This window comes from Uloborus diversus, chromosome 1, assembly GCF_026930045.1.
Source record: "Uloborus diversus isolate 005 chromosome 1, Udiv.v.3.1, whole genome shotgun sequence".
Lineage (NCBI taxonomy): Eukaryota > Metazoa > Arthropoda > Arachnida > Araneae > Uloboridae > Uloborus > Uloborus diversus.
Genome location: NC_072731.1, coordinates 260,362,855 through 260,387,797, shown reverse-complemented (window position 1 = coordinate 260,387,797; position 24,943 = coordinate 260,362,855). Strand labels below are relative to the sequence as shown.

The window sequence follows — 24,943 nt, the reverse complement described above, 5'->3', positions numbered from 1 at the left end:
TCTGTTTAGCCCAGGAAAAAAACGATACACTACTGCACTGCTTATAATTAAAAAAAAGGTTATTGTAATAAGAATTCTATAGTTTTTTATTTTTTTTAAATTTAAAATAGCTTTTTTTTTTATGAAGTTTGAACAATACTGTACAACTGTATAACCTAGTACTCAATTTCAGAGACTGGAAAGTGCAAATGAGTTGCCTTAAATTATTAAATGTTCTAAAAACCTTGAAAAGAATTGGCGCAGTATAACCTACTAGGGCTCTCTTGTGCCAAAACACCCAATCTAACCAACCAAACCTTGAAAATAATTAGACAAGTCTTTGAAACTCCTAAGCAAAGTGTACGTATTGGCAGGGGACGTGGAATTCAGAAATTCAAAATAAATTGCATTTGATCCAGCCCTCCACTAGAGGTTTTAAATCATTAAATATCACCAGGAGAGAACAAGTCTTATTAGCTCGACTTCGCATTGGACATACCAGATTTACTCATAAATATCTCTTATGTCATGAACCAGCTCCAACATGCATTACATGTGATGTAAATCAGACAGTGTTGCACATTTTATGCAACTGCGCAAATTTTAATCTAATTCGTTATAAATATTTTAATAATTTTAACCCATCTTTGAAGGAGTTGCTGGGGGAACCGCCCCATCGCAATTTGTACTCCTTCCTCCAGGAGATTGGATTCTCCTTTTTAATTTAGTGTTTGTCTCGACATTATGTGATTTCGTCCTTCCTTTGTTTTTCAAGATATTGTTTTGCCCATTTTGTCTTTATCTTCAAATTGTTTAAATGTTTTTATCGGCTGCACTTTTTAACACTAGCACTTGAAGTTTTATGCTTTCTTCTTCAAAATATGCTTTTATTTACCTTATTCTTTAATGAAAAATAAATAGCATATAATAAAATATCGTTTGGCGCAGTATAGCCCTCAAGGGCTCTTGCGCCATAAAAATCAAACCAACCAACCAACCTAAGCAAAGTGTGCTTCAATTTTATTTCTTATCAAGTGTATAAATTCTGAATTGTTCAAATAAGTAGTATGTTACTCTCATGTTACTTGTTTTCTAAATCTGTACACCATTTCTTTTAAAGTATTAACTTGCATCACAAAGCACATTTAAATCATAAAACTTTTTTTTAAAAAATTTGTCTATATTTTCCTGAGATTTTCGTCTATCCAATTAACCCTTATAAGGTTTCAAAATGCAGAATTTTATATACATTTTACAAAATATCCTCCGGGGGAGAAACCCCCGGACCCCCTAAAATTGGAGGTATTCTATATCCTACTTAAAAGGGAGCCCTGCGTCACTCTTGATACCAGTCACCCCTCTTACGGTCAATTCAAAAAGGACAGCATGAAAACACATTAATGAAAACGACACACACAAAAAAAAAAGGTAAAGCATGGCCTTATTCATCACAGGAAAACAGACCAAAACATGGGGGGGGGGGAATTTAAAATGTTGCTCAAAAAAGATCCTGCCCCCCCCAGGAACTTAGTCCTAAATCCGCCTATGGACTTATGCTTCAAAAGCAGTAAATTGTCTTCTCCCCTGTTGAGTAGTGCATAATTCCTGTTCACCCCAGGAATTTGTTCTTTGGAAAAGGGGGGAAAATGGCGACTAAGGAAGTTTTTTTCTTTTTTTTGAGTCTCCTTTTTTTCCAACTAGATTGCAATGTGGTTAGTGGCGACCGTGAATCTTGACCTTAGGAAAAAAGAAACCCTTTCTCACCTGTCACGCTGTATATTGCAAAAACATAGTTTTTGTTTCAATAAAAATGCTTGATGTCACGCTTCATTTTAAGTCATCCCCTACCCCCTTGTCACAAACTCACTATTTCACGACCCTTCACCCCCCTCCCCTTTTCAAAGCGTAACATCCAATTTGCAGGGGGGGGGACGTCCCTATAGCGCAAACTGCTCTCAGGAAGTTTTTAAAGTCTCTTTTTTGGGGGGGGGGGCTAAGGTTCTTTGTAACTTTTGAGGAGCATGCGCACTTGCTCTTCTGGTGGGGGGAGGCAAAATTTTTAAATTGGAGAGTATACTTTCGAAACGTTAGCCTGTTAAATCTCTAATGTTCTAAACCTAATATAAGTTCAGACTAATAAACTAAAAGGTTGTGTTCACATTGTAAATTTAGAACTGCATCTTCTCGCATATGTCTTGTAATTAATGTTTTAAAAAGTTCGATGGAGTACAAAATCTACACAACGCAATGCCCTCAACTGAAGGCTTCGACCCAACGGGTATTGTAAACGGATGTAATCATCGGTTTTTTTTCCCCCCTAATGTGTATGTGCATTATCTACGGCTGATTGCTGACAGTGACGTAACCAAGGTGGGGGGGGGGGCAAAGGGACATATGCAGCCCTTGGAATTTTATAGGCAGAGGCAATGAGTTCTAAAAATTAGTTGGAATGTCCTCATGGAGTTGAAAAGAGGTAAATTTTCAAAATTCTTAAAAATGAGTTTCTGATATTTTTAATGAAAAATACTTGATGGGAACTGTAAAATAATATTTTATTAGGGTTTTTTTCTGCAACAATAAAAAAACGTTCTTGCTAATTAAAAGAAAAAGGGGGAAAATAGCCTTTTTACTTCCTTTTACAAAAAAGGAAGTATTGTACTCGCGAAAAAATTTTCACTCAAAAATCGGCCTTAATTTCCATTTTGCTCACCCCCGAATGTATGTTGATTTTTTTTTTTTTTTTTCAACCCGACCGCACGTTGATATATGCCTAGGGAACGTACAGACACCCGAAATATCCATTTTGACGATCCCCGAGTTAGCTACAACGAGTTTTCTCGTGACTTCTGTTTGTACGTATGTATGTGCGTATGTGTGTCGTATAACTCAAGAACGGAACGTCCTAGAAAGTTGAAACTTGGTACGTAGACTTCTAATGGGGTCTAGTTGTGCACTTCCTTTTTTGGTTGCATTCTGATGCTCCACAGGGGATCTTTTGCCCGTTTTTGGGGGAAAATCATTGTTAATTTCGATGTAAAATCAAGTGGTGTTATAATTTGGCGGACACTTGGCGATATATTGCCAGTCTTTTGGTCGCCAACTTGGCGACAAATTTGGCGATTTTATTTTTATTTTTTAATTATTTTTTTTTTTTTTTAATCTGGTTTCAATTTGACCACTGTTGTTGATATTTAGAGAGTCATCTATTGAATCACATTAAAACTGCCAATAATGAGAAAATGACATTAAATTGGAGTAAAAGGAAGTCATGTGATGCACACATCAGCTCGTTTTCTTTCTGGTTTTTACCAGGGAATTACTCTAGATATTGTGTTATAACCACAACGATCATATGCGCCACTGTTGCTGGTATATTTATTTTATGCGATTCTATAATTCTCTTGCTTTGCGAAAGTATCGCTAATTTGTTTATGCATTTCGGAGTGCTGACAAGCTCTTCGGTGTCGTGTTCGTCACTTTTACTTTTTTTTTTTTCAATTGTCTGTTTACCGAGGTAAATGAACTGCCGAGCTGTCACAATTCAGTGAACGGTAGTTCCACAAACTTGGAAAGAAGGTTAAGAGCCTTTTAAATGAAGTTAGACAGCTTGTCGCGCGTTGTTTTTTTGTTCTTTACGGGAAGATGAAGTCCCAATTTCTAGCGAGTACGTTTTTTAGACTTCCCCTCGAATACCACATGCGGGCGCGAGCGTCAGGCATGTGTGCATGTGTATGCTATTCAAGTACGCACTATTGCACTTCAAATATCATCTTTAACCCATAATGGTTCTTACTAAGAATTTTTTTAATTAAATCGTTGGTAGCGATTCGAATTATGGGGCGAATCAATGTTTAGGAGGAGCAAGCCTGTCTCCATCTCCTTATTTTTTTTCTGTGTGAAGAGGGGGGGGGGGGGGCATCTTTTTGAAAAATAATGTTCTGGACAACACTTTTGTTGTTAAAATTTGCATTGAGACAACACCTCCCTCAGTCGTATTGCAGGGGGAGGGACCTAAGGCTGAGATAGCCAAGAGGTGGGGTGTTGTGCAGAAAAGTCGTATTGACGCCCAAAACTATCAAGAATTGGAGCCTCCTCCAAAAGGAGAAAAATAGCTTCCGAAAAATGGGTCCTCCAAAAATTTCAATGGCGTCTCTCCCCCCCCCCCCCCTGATAACTTTGAAATGACGGATTTGTTTAGAAGTTGTTGTTTATTTCTCAGTTTGATTGTTTGCTGTTGTAAAGCAGGGTCGGGGCGTTGACGCATTTTAACCCCGAAATTGAAAAGGTCCACAGTCCACACTTCCGTCGATACACCGGGAGCTTAATTTTGGCTCCTGAAAGCACTTTCTTCCGATTTTAATTGACCTCCGCGGCCATCGGACATCGCGTTGTTACGACAGCTAACTCTCCTTACATCGCTTCTCGTTATAGCGCTCATTCGGATGTATCGCGCCTTTTCTTTGTCTTCGTAGAATACGAGGTGAAATGATCGTTACATTAATTTTTTTTCACATGAGAAGTATACATTATTTCTCACAAGAAATATTATTGTTTATAAGCTGTCCATAAATGATGCCTCACTTTATATCATCACATTCGACTCCCCCCCCCCCCCCCATTCACTAAGGGTCACTCTTCCCTCCCCTTTTTGTACACATATTGTGTCCTAAAAGGAACAGTTACAATTAATAACTCTTATTTTACTGAAATATAATTGAATTCTTTAAAACTTGTTTGTACTTTGAAACAAATATTCTTGTGCAGATTTTTTTTTTTTTTATATATACTAAGAAAGTCGTTCTAATGAAAAAAATAAAGTAAACGATTAGAAGGTGCACTTATCTTTAGATGAATGGTTATTTTTAATGAGTTCGATTTTTCGTTTTCGAATACATTGCGATTTTTCGTTGTCTCACAAGAGCAATATAACGAGGTAGTGGGGGGGGGGGGGGTACCATTGTCAACATTAGTAGCCACAGCTTGGTTTTTTAAGTCGTTTATACCAATTCTAGAAAACTTACATGTGTTAAAACTTAACAAACTTCTTTCCCCTAGGCCCTGTAGCTCCTTCTGTTTGAATTTCGGTTGTTTTGCCCCCCCCCCCGGTTTAACTTGCACATGTGTTCAACTCCTGTTCTTCTTTTTAGTTTATGGGAGTATTTTTGCATATTTGATGGATATTCGGGCTGTTCGGGTATGAGTAGTCGTTCTGAAAAGCGTCGCCGCACTTCTTTAGTTAGAAATTTAAACTTTACCCAAACTTAATTTTTCGTGGGGGAAGGGGGGTGGGGGAGCTCTCAGGTGACCGAAAAAAAAAAAAAATACTTGAATGCATTCACATCTACATCTAATAAGAGAAATAAGGCATTATTTTCAAAGAATTGAAAAAAAAAAAAGCAATATTGCAATGCTGTGTTTAAATCTACAGAATTGTCAAATCAAATTTTTCGATTAAGAGATTTTTTTTGGGAAGTCACAGTGACCACCCATTGGGGAAGGCACCCATACCTCCTTGTATTTTATGATTTGAATTGAATTAGAATCGCAAAACTTAGAGAATGTGACTTCAAAAGAAGGGGGAAACAAATAAAGATCGGACGTGAAGAAAAGAAAAAGAAAAAAAAATCATTGCTTCAGCATTGCATGAGTGATACTCTTGCAATTCAAAACCCTTGCATTATTAGTGAAGTATTTCTATTCTTTTCTGCGTAATGGAAGAGTAAGAGGAAAAAAAAGGGGTGGGGGGGGGGTGATTGAGTCATAGTCCTTGTTCTCGTATTAAAAGAAGCACTTCGGTTTTCATAATGAGGAGCCTTCTGTTTTTTTTTCCTTCTCACTAACTGGCGGAAGTTGAGAACTCGTTATTGAGGAAGCTGCTGTCGTTCATTTCTTTTCCCTACAAAAACTTCAAACAGTTCCCTCCCCCCCCCCATAACATCTAACTACGGAGACGTTACCGTTTCTTTTTATAATTGCTTCGCATTTGATGCTTGAGAAGAGAAAATTCATTGTCTTCCTTTTGGGGGGGGGGGGAGAAAGAATTTTGACTATGAGCCCCCCCCCCCCCAAAAAAAAGAGCAAACTTCACAGTTGCCACTGACCACCAAAGAAAAATGGCGAAGAAAAATCATATGTCAGTCGTCACCCCGATCGCCACGCCACTTCAAAAATATAAATTAACGACCTTAACGTGTGCAAAATACATTTCAGAAATTGATTTTAAAAAAATCTTTTCCCCCCCAAAATCAAGGCAGTGTGATCGCTCTCTGGAGAAAATCCAGGATTCTGGATTTTTCATAATTAACAAATCGAAAATGTGGAATTATTTCCTCTTTCTTGTCTCTAGCATCAGCTTCACTACTCATATTATCAAGTATTTGATTCTTCCCCCGATTTTTCCGTCCCCCCCCCCCCAGTTTTCCCTCTATTTTTTTCCCCTCTCGATTTTTTTTTTTTTTTTTGTAGTGTGTGCCGAATTGCTAATCATGATCGATAGTTACAATTTTGTTGGAAGTGAGTTTTCAGCAATTAAATTTGAGGCGCAAATTAAAAAAACAGTTATGTGGATGGCTTTGACTTTTGTCTTTTTTTTTTTCCCCTGCTTATTTTTCTCTTTTGATCAACATTTTTAATTTTGTATCTTTTCCCGCTTTGCTTTTTGAACTGTTTCTGTTATAGATTCTATTTACAGCATCGTGTAGAAATGCGCAATCTTTTTGCATCCTCAACAGGATCTCAAATTTTTGCCTTTAGATCGTTCAGCAATTTTCTTCAAAATGCAGACGAATGTGTTTTTATACCATTTTCCTTTTAATCTATTATTTTATTATTATTTTTTTTTTTTTTTTTACTTTTTCATATGTGTGAAAGCAAAATACAAAAAATAGTTCCTAAACTAGTGCCTTTTTTTTTTTTTTGGAGTTTTTCTACTTAAAAATAAAATTTTGATTTGGTTATGATATCAATAAACTTTAGAACACTTGTATAATTTTAGTGGATTTAAAATATATTCTGAAATGTGCGCCATTTTACATCGATTTAAATACTTCATTCATCCGAATATTAAAATGGTCAATCCTTTTTTCTGCCAAAACTGTGGCAAAAAATGACATTATCAGCAATGAAATTTCCTCTTTCCCTAAACATCTACATTTGTACACGTTATAGTTTCAATTTAGCTGACTCACTCTGCACTCTGCAGCTAAGTCATAAAAATGTATTCAAAACGAGACTTAGGACTTGAGACTAAGAGTCAATCTTATACATATAAAATCTGAGTATCTATCTATCTATCTATCTATGTCCAAGCTTCTTCTCCCGAACGACAGTGAACTGACCATCGAACCAGGTATCGATGGATTCGTCATCTTCCCGTCTTCATGTTTGGCTATTTAACATAATCCCTCCGATAATAATTAGCAGAGATATCAATTAAAAATTATTAATTATGACTCTTAGATTTCAAAATAAAATCCATATTTTTCGAAGGCTTTCCTCCATTCAAATTATTATTCAGTGCTTCAACTCAACTTTCCGGATGAACGCTTTTATTAAAATTTACAGCGTGAAGAAAATCATTGAGATGAAAGATCTGTTGCCATTTCTTTTTCCTCGAATATGAACAGGTAAAATTCTTGTTTTTGTTTTGAGGCTTTTCCTGTAATCGGGGGATTTAAAATGTTTTACTTTATGGGGGTTTCTCCGCAATCTGCCACAAAATTTCACTGACTTTTTTTTTTTTTTTGGTTCAAGCCTGAGTGTTGAACTCGCGTCACTTGACATAACTTTTATTTTCGAGGTAGCCCGTGCAACGCCGGGCACGCAGCTAGTCTTTATACATATAAAATCTGAGTATCTAGAGAGTATCTATCTATCTATCTATCTATGTCCAAGCTTCTTCTCCCGAACGACAGTGAACTGACCATCGAACCAGGTATCGATGGATTCGTCATCTTCCCGTCTTCATGTTTGGCTATTTAACATAATCCTCCGATAATAATTAGCGGAGATATCATTTAAAAATTATTAATTATGACTCTTAGATTTCAAAATAAAATCCATATTTTTCGAAGGCTTTCCTCCATTCAAATTATTATTCAGTGCTTCAACTCAACTTTCCGGATGAACGCTTTTATTAAAATTTACAGCGTGAAGAAAATCATTGAGATGAAAGATCTGTTGCCATTTCTTTTTCTCGAATATGAACAGGTAAAATTCTTGTTTTTGTTTTGAGGCTTTTCCTGTAATCAGGGGATTTAAATTGTTTACTTTTTTGGGGGGTTTTCCGCAATCTGCCGCAAAACTACACTGACTTTTTTTTTTTTTTTGGTTCAAGCCTGAGTGTTGAACTCGCGTCACTTGACATAACTTTTATTTTTTAGGTAGCCCGTGCAACGCCGGGCACGCAGCTAGTTTTACTCATATTTTCTGTTTTTTTTTACACTATCTTTTAGGTTAGAGCCATTCAACACATTCTGGCCTAGCATTCCATCCAGTCTTAGCTAAATTCTTCTAAGGGGCTGTCTGTAAATGATGTCACACGTTTTTAGCATTTTTGACCCCCCCCCCCCCCGTCTTTTTTTTACTGTGTCACACTATTTTTACACTAACATATTCCTATTTAAAAAATCTGCGATATCACACTTCTTGTTACCCTCTTCCTCCACGTTGTCACAAACTCCCAATTTCACCTACCCCTCCCCCCCCCCCTCCCCGAAAGCATGACGTCATTTATCAGCGTTCGTATGAAAAGTTCTATTTTAAGTGCCTGAACAAGCATTGAAAAACTTTGAAAGGTGGCTTTAGCGCTTGCTTGAATTCTTTCAAATATCATTGGACTGTGCTTGAAATACTTTTAAAAGTATTTCATCAGTGCAAATTTTTGAACATATGTTCAAAATGCAGTGTCGCGAAAAATAGCTTTTGTGTTTGAAACTTCAATTCCTTTGCATCTTGCAAATATTTTGATGTTTTTGACAACCAGAAGTTATTTTAACAAAAGTTACCTTAGACTAGGTTATTTATGTTTGATTTCCATAAATAATGTTTTTTTTTTTGGGGGGGGGGGGGGGGGGAACATGACTTTATGGAAAATTGCTTCTCGTATTTGAAATTTCAATCTTTTTGTATCTTGTAAATATTTCAATGCTTTGACCAATCGGATGTCATTTTCATATATGCTACCTTAGATTTGCATATTTTATGTTTAATTTGGTGCCTAAATTTATTTTGTGGACTTAGTTTGCGAAAATTTGCGTCCCTCGTTTGAGCTTTTCAATCGTTTTGCATTTAATTTAAGTATCTTAATATTTTGGCAATTGAAAGTCATTTTGTCATACATGCTGCATCAGATTAGCTTGTTTTATTTTTTTATTTAAATGAGTAAAGATTAGTAATTTTTGTTTTTTTTTTTATTGAAACAGGGTTCGAACGCTCCTTACAAACTCCTGCTTTTTAAGAAAAGAAAATAAGTGCCCTTAAAACTCCTGACTATTATCTCCTTACAAACTCCTTATTTTTATTCTACATGTCCTTAAAGATTTTCTTCTACCGTCAATCCGATAGACTGATTATTTTATACTGAATTTTACCGGAATTTCGGTATTTTTTCGTCTGTTAATACCGGAATTTCCGATTTTTTTGTTAGACTATTTTCTTCTCCTCATCCGATTTTTTTCCTTACTCTAAATTTCTGACAATTATGTCGATAATTATTAATAGTATTACATCTTGTAGCCTTGTTAAAGTACCATTCTAAAATTTTTTTGCTTTATAAATTCTTTTATTTGCCGTTTTTAGACTTTTGATGCTTTCATTTTGATTACAGCAATCTCTTTGCATCCGATATGAAGATCGAATTTTTCCTGATTTTTGATCCCTATTATGCTTTTTAGGGGCAAATGAAATTTATTTTTATTCCTATAAAAATCACACAGTAAAAATTTTCAAGCGAAATTCTGTGTCATTTATGAGAGTCAAAAATTTAAAATCTAAGTCGCTGATTTAATTTGATTTTTGCTTCAATTACGACAATTGTTATTAATACGTTTATTGCACAGCCCTACAATGCAATTCTAAAATAATTGACTTAAATAAATTCTTTTATGTGCCGTTCTTTATACTTTTAACGCGTTCACTTTTAAAAATCGCAATCTCTTTGCATCCGCCTCGGGAATAAGATTTTTTGCATTTATGATGCTTACTATGCCTTGTGAAGAGGCAAAGGAATTAAGTTCATTTATATTTTTATTAAAATCATTCGATTGAAAAGTTTTTTACGAAATTCATGCTCTTTAAGAGTGTCGAAGTTAATTACGGAATCGCTGGCTGAAATTAATTTTTGTTTCAACTATTTTAAGTGTTTTAATACATACTTAATATCTGTAATTGGCAGGGTTTGTATTTTTTAAAATTTTTATTTAAATCAGTTTTTTTTAGTTTTTTATTATTTTTTTTATTTGTTAAAATTTAAAAAATTTCTAAATATTATTTACTTAACATTTATAAACATACTATATTTTATGCAATAGATAAAAGAGCAACTTAATAGCTAAACAGTGGTACCACTATTTCCTAGAATTATAATTTTCATACTTTTTAGAAGAAAAGTTCTCAAAATTTAACTGTTTTCTATGCTCATCAACAAAGTCACACAATTTTTATTTTATTTATTATTATTATTTTTTTTTTTTTTTGAAATATTCTACAGAATTTTGGAGATTAAAATAATTTGTACAATTTTTCAAAAGGATCCCTAATATTTAAATTAGATTTTCTGTGTTTCAATCTTGTATGAGTAACATTATGTTAAAATCAAACACAAGCTTTACCGAAAATTGTTTGTTGTGTTTGAAGTTTGTCCTTTTGTATCCTGTAAATATTTCAATCATTTTGATAGTTGGAAGTTATTTTGGCCTCTACTACTTTCAATCAGCTTTTATTATAGTTCAAACATATATTTTATTTTCAAAAGTTTTTTTTTTTTGTCAGGAAATTATGTGGATAGTATGTGTTTCGTTTTTGAGAAAATATTAATTTTTAATCATTTTCACTTATTTTTATTTTAAAAATAAAACATGTTTCAATGGTCCCCCCCCCCCCCCTCCATAATCGAATTCATATTTGAATTTGATTCTAAGTCGGCAAAAGTATAAGAAGCTGTAAATGCATATTTTACTATAAATTTAGTATGTTTGTGCATTGAATGCATTGTATGGAAGCAAAAATAAATTATACATGAGTTGTACATATTTTTTTCTGAAATAAGTCTTAAAAAATGCATTTTTAAACAAGAAACTAGTCCTTAAAAAATAAAATGAACTCCTGCAAAACTTTTTAAAAACTCCTTACTTTTAATTTTAAAAGTTGAGTATGAACCCTGTAAAACCTTTTTTAGTTTTGCAAACTTAATTTAATTATTATTATTATTTATCCCAAAACCTTTTTAAATGCTTCAGATCATGATTTAAAATTGTTAATTTTTATTGCTGAACAAACATTTTATTGTGGATTGTAATTTTTGTGTCATTTCTGTGTTTTAACTTAATATTCTTTTTCTTTTTCTAGGTATTGATTTCAAAATTAAAACTTTAGATATTAAAGGAAAGAAAATTAAGTTACAAATTTGGTAAGATTAGATCTCATATGCACAATCAAACCTTTTTTTTTTTTTAATGATTTTTAGTTGTGGTTTCTATCTATATGCCGAAAATGGCTAACAATTTTTTTTTTTGGTTATCTAAAAATAATTTTAGATTTTTATTTATGTATTTATTTTATTCATTCATTGTAATTATTATTTTGGAATGAATTTAAAAAAAGTTTATTTATTTTTTTTCTATTTTTTATTTTTTTTACCTGTATGCTTTGGCATTAACTTTTCAATAAAACAATTCAGTTAAGTATGAAAAAACAAAGAGTGCATTCAATTAATTTGTAAGTTTTTGCAATGTTCACTTCATCTAACATGTGGTCATTATTTCTAGGGATACTGCTGGTCAAGAAAGATTTTATACAATTACTACTTCCTATTACAGAGGAGCTATGGGCATTATGCTCGTTTATGACATTACAAATCCAAAAAGTTTTGACAATATTGCCAAGTGGCTACGAAATATTGATGAGGTAGGTATCTATCTTTGTGGGTTTTTTTTTTTTTTTGAACAAAATTGATACAAAGCTTTTGAAGCATTTTCCTTTTATTTTTCTTTCAAAGAAATGCAGAATTCTTGAAAACATATTCATATGAACCCACTCTCACAGAAGCATTGCTACTGTAATTTTTACTTCCTTTTACAAAAAAGAAAGTATTGTATTCGCGAAAAAATTTTCATTCAAAAATAGACTTTAATTTCCATTTTGCTCACCCCCGAATAAATGTTGAGTGTTTTTTTTTTTTTTTTTTTTGACTCGACCACACATGGTGCCTAAGAACATATAGACACGCAAAATATCCATTTTGACGATTTCCAAGTTAATTACAACGAGTTTTCTCGTGACGACTATATATACATATGTATGTATGTGCGTATGTATGTTGCATAACTCAAGAACGCTATGTCCTAGAAAGTTGAAATTTGGCTAAATTTGAGTGTTGGCTAAATTTGAGCAATTCCACAATAACAGCTGTATCAATTGTTGGGGGTGATAGTGAACTCAAGATTTTCTGAAGACAGTGTGAAATGTTCGGAAGCTATAAAGAAGCTCAACCCCCCCCCCCCCCCTCGCCACAAAATTTCTTCAAATATGCATACAAAAATCATTAAAAAAACATCTTTAAAGGTTTTTTACTTCCTTTTACGAAAAAGGAAGTGTATTCGCGAAAAAAATTTCACTCAAAAATCGACCTTAATTTCCATTTTGCTCACCCCCGAATAAATGTTGAGCATTTTTTTTTTGACTCGACCACACGTGGGTAAGTGCCTAAGAACATATAGACACGCGAAATATCCATTTTGACAGTTCCTGAGTTAATTACAATGAGTTTTCTCGTGACGTACGTTTGTACGTATGTAGGTCGCATAACTCAATAATGGTATGTCCTAGGAAGTTGAAATTTGGTATGTAGACTCCTAGTGGGTTCTAGTTGTGCACCTCCCCTTTTGGTTGCATTCGGGTGTTTCTAAAAGGGTCTTTTGCCCCTTTTTTGGGGGAAATCATCGTTAATTTCGATGTAAACTCAAGTGGTGTTATAATTTGTTGGGCATTTGGCAATATATCGCCATTCTTTTGGTCGCCAAGTTTTGCCACCAACTTGGCGACAAATTTGGCGATATTTTTTTTTTTAAATCTGATTTCAATTTGGCCACTGTTGGTGATATTTAGAGAGTAAACTATTGAATCACATTAAAATTGCCAATAATGGGGAAATGACGTTAAATTGGAGTAAAAGGAAGTCATGTGATGCACAAATCAGCTCGTTTTTTTTCAATGTTCAGTGAATTTTCACATCATGGAGGGAGTTCAGATACTTATTTTGCATGCAATATTCACATAACTCCTTAAAAAATAACTCCCTAAACAATATTCACATGACCTTAACTCCTTCATTTTTGATAAAATTTCTGATTTCATTTGTTTTTTCTTATATAAGTATGGTGACTGCACGTCCGCCTCATCGGAAATTTTTTATCCTTGAATTAAAAGACATTTTAATGTATTTATTTCGCTCAAAAATGGCATACATGCAAACGTGGTTTCACTTTCGGTTAACACATTTTTAATCTGTTAACTTTACTTTTTTCCAGCATGCCAATGAAGATGTAGAAAAAATGATTTTAGGTAATAAATGTGACATGGAAGACAAAAGAATGATCAGTAAAGAAAGGGGAGAGGCTGTAAGTACAGGTCTTTTGTAAATTTCTGTTTTCTTGATTCAGATTGTGCTTTATTTTATTACTTGATAAAAGTTTTGGGTTGGCAAGCTTTTGACAGTTGGTGGTTTTATCCGGTTTTCACCGGGGTTTTTACCATCATGTGAAAAACCTATCTTTCTGTCTTAAATTTATATTGACACCAAAATTACTTTAGCAAGTGATTCTTAGTGAAATAAGTTTTGATTCCATGCACTACAAGAAACTTTTTGACTGTTTCAGATTTAAAAAACTGCACAATAAAAATTTTCAAATATAATTTTCATTTAACAAGCTACGTGTCTGTAGAATGAAAGAGATAAATTAAAAAGCTACAGTCATAATAGAATAAAAAGTATCATGATAAATAGCAGTATATTTAAATATATCTATATATGTATTGATATATTAATTACAAGCTATTTTTACAATTCAAAAAATTAATTTAAAGGAAAATTTATACACAAATTTAATTTTAACTTATTAATTTGATTTATAACCAGTGGCACCAGTACAGCATTGCCCGTAGTAGAAAATTAAAAGGTCATTTGGTTCGCCTGTACATTTACAATAATGGATGCTGAATTTCTCGCCAATTTGCTATGCTTGCCCATGTTACGGTTCCACGTTATGATGATTTCGTAATTTACTATTCCATGTTGTGATAATTTGCTCGGAAAAATTTTCTTCAACTTGGTATAGAAAAAGAACAAAATTGAATTTTCGAAAAATCGCTTCGAGGTGCACACCCCCCATGCTACAAACTAACTTTGCCAAATTTTATGAAAATCAGCCGAACAGCGATCCTGACAGACAGAGATCGGGACAGAAATCTAGACAGAGAGACTTTCAGCTTTATTATTTGTAGAGATTAACATGATGTGTTAAGTACGAATTGCAGTTAAATATTTTTTTTTTAGCATCAGGAAATTATGTGTTTGTTAAAAAAAATCAAAATAATGACTGTATTTGCCAGTAATGTCAGTATCTGACACAGGGTTCGTATGCTCCTTCCAAACTCCTCCAATACCCTTCATTTAGGACATTTTTTCGAAGGGCCCTTCAAACTCTTTCATTTTGGTTTGAACTCCTTCAAAACTCCTTCTTCTTTAGTTCAAGACTACATAGTCTTCCTCTGATTCTATTTTAAAAAAAAACAATTGTTTAGCAAATCGCAGTTATGATACCAGGGGTGATTGTATTCCGGTATTTTACCGGATTTCCGGTATTTTCATCTTGAATTCCTGTATCTTCATCTTCGAAAATACCGGAACTTCTATATTTTCAGAAAAACCCACTTTTGTAAAATTTAGGGCGATTAATGAAATGCCAAAAGTCCAAATTGAAGACGTTTTGTTTGGTATAAAGCTTAAGCTACGGTCATGGTTTGTAAACTCTATGGTAATTATCGAAGAACAGGGGTGGGGGATTGAATAAAGGCTAGATAAGAAGAATCCTGGAAAAATTTTAAGAAATGAGAAAAATTAAAAGAATTTAATTCCCACCATGCACATGGACGTATTAAATCCAATTAAAACTTCGAGTTTTAGCCCCAACAAATAATTTATATATAAATGATTTATATACATAATATAATGTGTACATACACATAATGTATATATATGTACCCATCAAAACACTTTTTCTTCTTGGGCAAAAAAAGTTCAGGTATTTTTTCATGGAGTCACAATCACCCCTGGATATTGTAAAAAAGGTCATTCACAAGTGATGTCATGCCTTGAGAGGGAGATGGGTTCATGAAATTGAAAAGAGAGATGGTGACAAAAAGTAACATCACGCAGTTATTATAACGATATGTTTATAAACAAATATTACAATGTGACAAGAGGAAGAGAAAGATGAAGTGTGGCACTTTGTGACAAAGGCGGAAGGGGGTCAAAGTCAAACATGCTGGGAAAAAAAAGTGCAACATCGTTTAAGGACAGCCCATTGGTACTCCTTCAAAATCTCATTCTACTCCTTCAAAACTCCTCCAAAACTCCTTCATTTTATTTCCAGGGGTCGAAGTAGTCCTATATATCCTATATTTCCTATATTTTCAAAAAAAGTATGAAAATCATCCTATATTTCCCATATTTTTGGAAAATGTCCTGTATTTCCTATATTCCTGTTTTTTATCCAATTTATTTCTTTAAAACAACAGTAAATAAACTATCTGACTTCGGATTTTTCGTCGAAAGTACGTGTGCAAACGAATTTCAAATTAAAAAACACAACTCACTAAATCCTGCAACAGGCATCTTCTTTCATTTGCTACAGCAATATGACGTCACTGTAGTGGGTGGAGTTTCGAGAACGAATTCTGAAGTTGGTTTTAGAATTTTGTGTTTGGCAACAGCAGTTTGTTTTGTTTTCAAGCGTGGTTTTTTTTTTTTTTTGGTTTTGTTTTCGTGGTTTGTTTTGGTTTTTGTTTTCGCGGGTATATTTTTGTGTTCAGTGCATTTTCTGATCGGTATGTTATAATAGTCTTTTTGCAATCTTTTCTTTTTGTGGAATTTTGTGGAACAAAATATCTGTATGTTTGTGCTACAAAGCATTGGTTATTTCCTGTTAATTCTCAACACAAAGACGGTTTTTATTTATTTATATAAGCTATGTTTGTGACACTTCTATCCGTGCAAATATTGTGAGTTGCTGTGTTAATTATCAATAAATTTCACTTTGTTCTTTTTTTTTTGTCTGCAAAGTACACTTTTTTCAAAAATTATTCTTTCAACTACAGGAAAGTCATTTCAGGTGTAAGTTATAATTTTGTTTGAAGGGTTTTTTAAAACAAAATCATTGATAAGAATAAATAAATAATATGTATGTATTATTTCTTTTTTCATAGCGAAACTATTCATATAATGTGTCCTATATTTGTCCTATATTTTTTGTGGAAAATGTCCTATATGTGACAAGTCGATCACTTCTACCCCTGTATTTCTGAATTTGAGTACGAACCCTGTGACAGTTTTAGACAGGTCTTTGGCGTTTTCAACAGGTTTTTGAGTTTTCAACTAGTTTTTGACCTATCATGTCAAAAGCAGGTTTTTGATGTCAAAAACAACCCTGCTTCCAACCCCTAACTCATTTTAAGCAGTCCGTCCATGGTGGGCCTTCTGGGTCGTGTAGAGGGGTGAAGGTGTTTTTGGCTAAAGGGATGGCTGGCTCGCTTGGGTTTTTTTCTCGAATGCTTGTGTTATTTCTAATAATTCCTAACCTGCTGCTGTTTCTTCCCTGAAGATTAGTTGATTCTATTTCTAACTTTTATGCTTTCAGAGTGACTCAGGCCATCTGTAAAAGAATTTTGGAGGCAAAATCTACTTCTTATTTGATTAATTAAAAATTTTTATTTAAAAATAAAACGTAACCAAGGAAAAACATCAATTTGAAATTAATTTTGAATATTACGATTTTATTGTAAGGAACATTTATGTTTAGTAAAAGATAAAATTCATGAAATTAGTAAGTTGGCCACTTTAACATTGTTTTTACAGGTTGGCTACAATCCGATCAAATTAGCTCATGATGAAAATTTATGAATTTTGAATTTTCTCTGCACTTTTTGTGAGAAATCCTTAATATTTATTAGAGATGCACCAAATGGTATATTTGGCCGAATACAGAGTACTATCTGTTTAAAAAGTTTCAACTTTATTTTTTTGAACTTTATGCCAATTTAATATAGAAAATGTTTATCTATTTTGTGAAATGTTAATGCATTTCCATTTATCATAGTAAATGTATCTACATTAAGTATCATTATTAATTTAAAATTGAAAAAAATAAAATAAATCATTACAAAAGTAAAAACAAGTCAATATAGTGTCATAAATAAAGAATCTTGTATTTACCTTCTAATTCAGACCTGCCAACTCTCCCTTTTTCACGGGAGACTCCCAATTTCTGCCTATTTCTCTCGGTTTTACTTTTAGTATAAATTTCTCCTGTTTTTCTTCAGATTTTCTATTTTATCGTGATATATCGAGGTTTTTGTTTGTAAAACGAAAATCGGTTTTCTAATCCTGATTAAAGGGCTCAATTCACATAGCTTCTCTACCTTTCCAAGACCCGGTTCTGTATGGCGTATCGAATGCACGTTAGGCAAGGCTAAGGTAATTTCAGCGCATTGTGGGTGATTGGGCAGAAATCTTTTAGCATCTGTTTCTGGTTTGTCCTTTTTCTGATTATACCCTGAATATGTTGTGCCTATTGAGCTAAAATTCAAAGGTATTTTTGGCATCCCTTGCTTTCAGCTCCCCCTCCCTCCCCCCAAAATTAGGTTTGGAATAGAAGCTTATTGTTCTACTCAAAATGTACTACCGTAGAAAACTTTTTGGTGACTTTTTTTTTTTCAGTGTATATACTTTATTTTACAACTTGTATTACATCTTTTTTCCAACTTGTTAACATAATTAAAATTGTAGCTAAGGTGACATAAGTGTCTTAGGACTAATGATACTAATACAGTAAAACCTCGCTACAACGCTATCCGATACAACGATAATCCCTCTATTACGATAATATTTCGTGGTCCCGGTGAACCCGCATAGGATTTAATGTTATCCTCCTCTCAATACTGCGATATTCTCTACAGCAATAAACCCCTGTAAAACGATTTTTTTTAAATTTTTAACCCCCCTTTATTACGATAATTTGGTTTTAAATAATGAAAAATATCCTATTTTATCAACTTTTGTCATTTTTTCCCGTTTTTTCCGACAAGAGAAGAATTACTGCTTATTGTGTACTTATTCCTTTTCACCACTGTAAGAATTATTAAAAATGTTACATACCCATTTTTGAACTTCAAATTTTTTAATAAGACTAGCAATCAAATCATATTAACAAAATCCTCAAGAAATCCTACAAAATGGTGATAATAAGCAAGGTTTAGTAGAACAAATTAAAAATTCTTTTTTTAAATCTATAATAATTGAACTCATTCCTATGGAGGACAGGAGAATGACATGAAACCTGGGGACAAACTTTAAAATGACGTTACTTGATTATTTAAATAATTAAATTTAGTTCAAAGATGTTGTTTTACACCTTTAAGTAAGTAATTTAGTACTACAAATTAAATTTGTGGAATATTGATATAACATTTTTGAATAATTTAAGTATAATTTGAGAAACGAATGGGGGTATAACAAAAGAGTGACTTTCTGGTTATTCAAAAACTTTTGTTGGGAACAAAATGGGTTATTGTTTTAATAGGAAGGTAATAACATCGGAAAAATAATTTCTACTTATTAAAAAAAGGAAATAAAATTGCAGGCCAAACAATCCTTGTGATAGGCTCCCGAGAAATAATATTGTTAGGATTTTTATTATCACCCAAATACATTTCTGCCTAGATATTGTATACTATAACATTAAAATGGAGTACTCTATCGTATTTCCAAAATATGTAGGCCCTCGATATAACAATATATCCCTCTACAACAATATATTTCTTTGGTCCCCAAAATATCGTTGTAGCGAGGTTTTACTGTATAAATTGTATTAGTGTTTTTTTATTTTGTGTAAATTAATGTTTGATAAAGCTTCTGTCATTTGCTTGCTATTTTACAAGGAATCTTTAAAACTGAGATGTTATAAAATTAGTGTATTTTAAACTAAAAATGCTTCATAAAACCATGTTTTCCCCTCAAATAACGTTGTTTAAAATCTCTCGTTTTCTCCCTTGAAACTTTGATCCAATCTCCTTTTTCTATTTCATAAGGTTGGCAGGTCTATTGTATACATATACAAACCTAAGTTGCTTAAAATATCATTACAAATTGCAATTTATTCAAGTGATTTTCTACTATCTTAGTCTCTTGAGTAACTGAAAATAATTTTATCATCATTAATATTGAGTAATGAAATGCAAACATTGCCAAACATTTTCATTTTCTGTCTTTAAGTACAAAGGATTATTAAACTTTGATAACAATGAGTAATTTTAATTAAGTTGCTTTTAAACAATATTTAATGATTCATATGGTGTAAAACTTTAGACATTAAAATTCTGAAACATGTTTAGTATCCAAGTATTCCCAGTTTTTTAGTTGCATATTTGTTTAAAAAATTAGCAGTTAATGCAAAGTAGTAATAAATTTACTTTATGTATTTATTGCTAATAAACATGCTTTTTTTTCTGGTTACTGTGTCATATTTAAATGGTCTGCCAGAGTAAAGTTAATTGTGTCATAAGATTTTTAAAAAAATTAAAAAGCAACAAAATTTAAATTTAACATTAGAGTGTTCTCTCTTACATTAAAATTACTTTGAATCTGATTTAATTAGTAAGTAACAATATCAATTCATTTTGTACGATATTACTTTTGTGCAACTTTCATTCTATGAAATAATATGTTTATTTACCAATTATCAAACATTTAAATTGTTTACTATTCAGTTTCTGAGTATTAAAGTGTTCTGCCAAACTGAATATTCAGTTGGCTGTCGAATATGTACTGTACAAACAATCTGAGTATTTGGTGTTCTCTAATATGTGTTTTGCTGTATATGTAATATTTATACGGAAGATTTGTATATTGTATGCTAACAAATAGTATTTTTTCGGTTACAGATTGCTAGAGAACATGGCATACGGTTTTTAGAAACAAGTGCAAAGGCCAATATCAATATTGAAAGAGCATTTAGGGAATTAGCTGAATCAATTTTGAATAAGGTATGTTTTCACTACTAGAACTACTCACAATTTTATTCTGAAGTATATGGCTACCAAAAATCTAAGCAGTAATGGATTATTAACAATTTCAATTAAAAAAATATTTTATTCTTAAATGTAGGTACTGTCAGTGCTGCTTAATATACTCACTTTAATGTTGATGCTGTTTGACAGCAATGATTGTTACTATTTAATGAAAAATCTTTGGAAGTAAAATGTTAATTGTACTGTGTGACAGTTATTTTTGTAGCTATAAATTTAAAAGACAATGTTTCGTTCAAATGCAAGTTAATACAAATCATCAAAATAGGTCAGATGGTTTCTGAGTACTATTTTATAGAATTCCATTATTTCCACACCGTTGTCCCCTATTGCAAACCCACTGTGGGGAAAACTTTTTTTTCCCTTTAATTATCAGTACCATGACATTTTCAAAATATGTAGCACCTAGATCTTCTGCCTTTCTCTTCTTTATTAATTTTACAGTCTGTTCCATAACGTTTCATTTTCAAGACCCTTGTGTGCATTTCTGCGCAGGTAATGCTCTTTCATTGCACAAATTATTCCTTGGTCACATGGTAAGATAAGTGTTACAGTATTGACTGGAAAATAAATTATTTTCGTACGCCATAATGTGGCATTTATATCACGGCAAGTGTAATTTTTAAGGAGTATATTATTTTTGTAAAAAGCCACTTTCTGAGTAAGAGTAACTGTCTTTAACAAGGTTTTTATAATATAATCAACAAGCAGTTTCATAGCAATCTTTTAAAGCATTATGACTTTTTATTTTTTCCAGTAGCAAAAAGTTATTCCTTTCACGTCATTCTTACATCACAGAGTACTGTCATGTTTTCTTTGGAATTTTGCTTCCTTTAGAGCTTTTGATTTGGAACAAATATGTATATTGTGCAAAGTGTGAAAAGGTCTGGTTTCAACAGTATTATGGATGTTGTCAAGTGAATAATCTGATAATTTTTTGCTCCTGCTTCAGAAATTCATATCTTCGCAGCTGGAACATCAACATCTTTTTCTAACCCATTAGCGTGTTGATCCATAATGCTCTCTCTCTTTTTCTCCAGCAACCAAAACCACTCATTCATTGTCTTCAGGGGCGGATACAGAAATAATTTTTGGAGGGAGTCCAAGATATTGAAAAGTTACCCCCCCCCCCCCCCCACATAATTTCAGTTTTTTCATAGCAAAATTTTCATGACTTTTTTTTTTTTTTTTTCAAATGTGTTTTTTTTACCCCAGGATCCCTTTTGGCCAATTAGTTACGGCGCATTTGAGTTTTAAAAAAAAATCATATTTCAACTATAAAATACTATGTAAATTAGGAAATTATAGATTTATAGTATATAGGTTTTTTTTTGTTGAAGGATTCAGAAGCTACTTCTTTGCGAAGCTATTTCAAAGCAGTTGCTGATTGTTCTTAAAAATTAAACACTACATGCTGTTTTAATTAATATTATATTTTTGCCAAGAAACTCGTGTGATTTTCTTGATTTTGCAATTTGAATAAGCTGAAAAAAAAATCTGTCATTTCGCAAATAGCTTCCTGGATTGCAATGACTTTTCTATGCACATCTTAAAACATTTTTAAAAAAATATCAGTTACTGATTCCATCCAAGCAGAATTAATAGACAAATGGCAGTATTAAGTTCCTTTGTGTTCAAAACCAGTAAGTTAAATTGCCGCTCTGGTCTCTTGACTCTTTTGGCACTCTTTTCTCAGAAATTCAAATAAGATTTGTGTCTTTTGTGTTCCTTTTAAATAACTGTAAAACATTTCTTCATGTTATATAGAGAAGTCAATTTTTAAAAAAAAAATGAAATAGTTAAATAAATTTTTTCTTTTGGGCGTGCCTGAGGTCTCCATAAAATCTGCTGCTGATTGTCTGTGAAGTTTTATTTGCCCATTTTAGAAGCAATATCTTCAGTTTTCCACTGTATTAGAGGACTGTTTATCCAACGCATATTTATTTCCCATTTGCAAACTGGTGTAAAGACAAATTTTATTACTCCATCTTTCCCAGTAAATCTTTGTTTCATGTTCTAATTTGTATTAAACTTTGCCCCCCCCCCAAAAAAAAAGGGGGGTTACTATTTTGTTGCCAATTGCAGACTGCCCAACAGAGATATACAATCTCCATGAATCCAAAAAATTCCTGTAAGGCCAAAAACAGTAGAGAATTATGAAAGACTTCATCTTTAGTAAAGCTCAAGCAAACTGAGATATGGAAATGGAATGCCATATCAGCTGTGCACCAGGTACACTCTGGAAAGAACCAGGGTTGTTTGGTTTAAACCAAGTGTTTAAAAAAAAAAAAAAAAAAAAAGAGGTTTTTTTGAAAATGTTTTTTTTTTTTTTTTTTTTTTGAAAAACTGAATTGTTTTCTCCCATATGCTCCCATAAATTTACATATGATTGAAAGATGTAAAGTCCAATTAATGCAAAGTAACCAGCAAAGCTTTTGAGATAAATTACAGATTAATAAATTTACAAACTTTAATGTAACTCAAATTTGCTAGTTTTTAATAACTAGTTAAATCAATGCAACTTTTCTAATTAGGTACTTAAATACATGGCCGACCAACTATGTTTTTCTAAAATAAGATCGAGAAAAAATCCAAGTATTTTGTTGTCTTTATCTGTTAATTTTATTTTTCTTTCATTTCTCTTTTACATTTTAAAACAGCCCAAAAAGCAGATATTAGCCAAAACTTCATTTTACTACCTAATTTGCTTAATTACTTAAGATTCAAAGAATTAAATCATGTATCATTTAAGCAATCTGTGCATAAATCTAAACTCTATATATAGAATATTTCAATGCGAGAGAGAGAGAGAGAGAAAACCCTCATTTTTTGGCATCCACAATAGAGGATGCAATCAGAGCAAGAAAAAATGTATAAAATTTTGAAAACAGAAAATATCCGTGTAACTGTGTGCTCTTTTCAAAAAAATTTATGTCAAATTTTGACCTTTTAAATAACTTTTTAAATCCCAATATAATAAAAGAATGTTGTATGAATGGTAGAAGAATAAAATAACCTTAATTTTTAATAAAACAATTCTTTCTTATTGAGATGTGTTAAAAGAGTAGTTCCATTATTTGGATTTGTGTTGTAAAAAATAAGGAATGCATTAGGATTGGGAAAAACTTCGGAGCTTGTATTTCTATTTGAGGCTTTTAATTAAAATAATTTTTTTTTTTTTTTACAAAGAAGTTGTATTCTTAAGCACATTAAACCAAGAGAAATAATTTCTACAATGAAAAACATACTATTTCTTAAAGCCCATTTGTTCTATTTGTATAAGTCTTCGCAATGATATATTATGTAAATTATTAGATAATCTATTTTTTTTAAAAAAATCTTTAAACAAAATATGTGTTGGTCTTATTTTAAAAATTGTGATCAGACTTGTGATTCATTTGTAGATACTGCAAAATACTTTCCATGCTCAGAATACCTTGATTTTAAATTCATTTTTATTTATATATTTTTGATAGAAAGCTATAATTATGAGAATGAGAATATTATTATGAAAAGCTCAACTTATGAGGAAATGAAATTACAAGATTTTACTTTTAGTTATTTAATTAATCATCAAGGTAATTAGGTTCAAATGTGAATATTGAACATTGAGTAACAATTAATTCATTAAAAATATTCATGACTTTCCAAAAATAAAATCAATCTTCTTACACATAGAGTTCAAACCAAATAAACCTGGTTTAAACCAAAAAAAAAAAAAAACTGGTTTAAAAAAAAAAAAAAAAAACCAACCCTGGAAACAACTGATCCAGCTGAAAAGCTAGGGCTCTGATATGGCCCCTTGTGAACCGTGAATAGTTAATTGGACAACAAACTGGACTTAACAATTCTGGACTGAGCAGGAAAGACCCATCCCAGACTTCTTGCAAAATAACGTGTGTGGTTGGGTGGAGTTCTCCCTAGATACTTTAACTCTAGGAAGAAAACCCGCCAAGTGGGAGATTGCTACAAGTCTTTCCTCTGCAGCAGATCTGGGAAAGAGACCTGCTCTTTCCATGCCATCAACTTTAACATGTGTTACCAGGGACACCCATATAGGGGGGGGGGGCTCCAAGCCCTCTCCTTAGAAACTAGAACTTCCTTGCTTTTAGTACTTTTTTATTTGCAAAAATGTAAAAACATTTCTTCTCCAGCCATTAATAAATAAGTTATTAAAAATGTCAAACTTTAATGACTCTAATCTGTCCTGAAATCTGTTTCCATGGGGAAAATATCTGAGGGCCCCTCCCCCCCCCTTACAATTTTGCATATGGGCACCATTGTGTGATACTATTCTCTATCATTTTACTAAATTTTCCAAAAAAAAATTTTTCTTCGCAGGGATCTTTGTAAAAATGCAATATTTTTGGTAGGAATACATAAAATA

The 24,943-nt window shown here is 32.4% G+C and overlaps 1 protein-coding gene across 1 annotated transcript in view; it reads left to right on the top strand.

The window, feature by feature from the left end:
• The window catches only part of LOC129234246 (ras-related protein Rab-10-like), a 42,414-nt gene that overhangs the window by 12,108 nt on the left and 5,363 nt on the right, over positions 1-24,943 (top strand). Inside the window, exons 2-5 of the mRNA XM_054868227.1 lie at positions 11,545-11,605; positions 11,964-12,102; positions 13,725-13,814; positions 20,413-20,514. Of these exons, the coding sequence (XP_054724202.1) occupies positions 11,545-11,605; positions 11,964-12,102; positions 13,725-13,814; positions 20,413-20,514 (392 nt within the window). The remainder of the gene's footprint in view (positions 1-11,544; positions 11,606-11,963; positions 12,103-13,724; positions 13,815-20,412; positions 20,515-24,943) is intronic.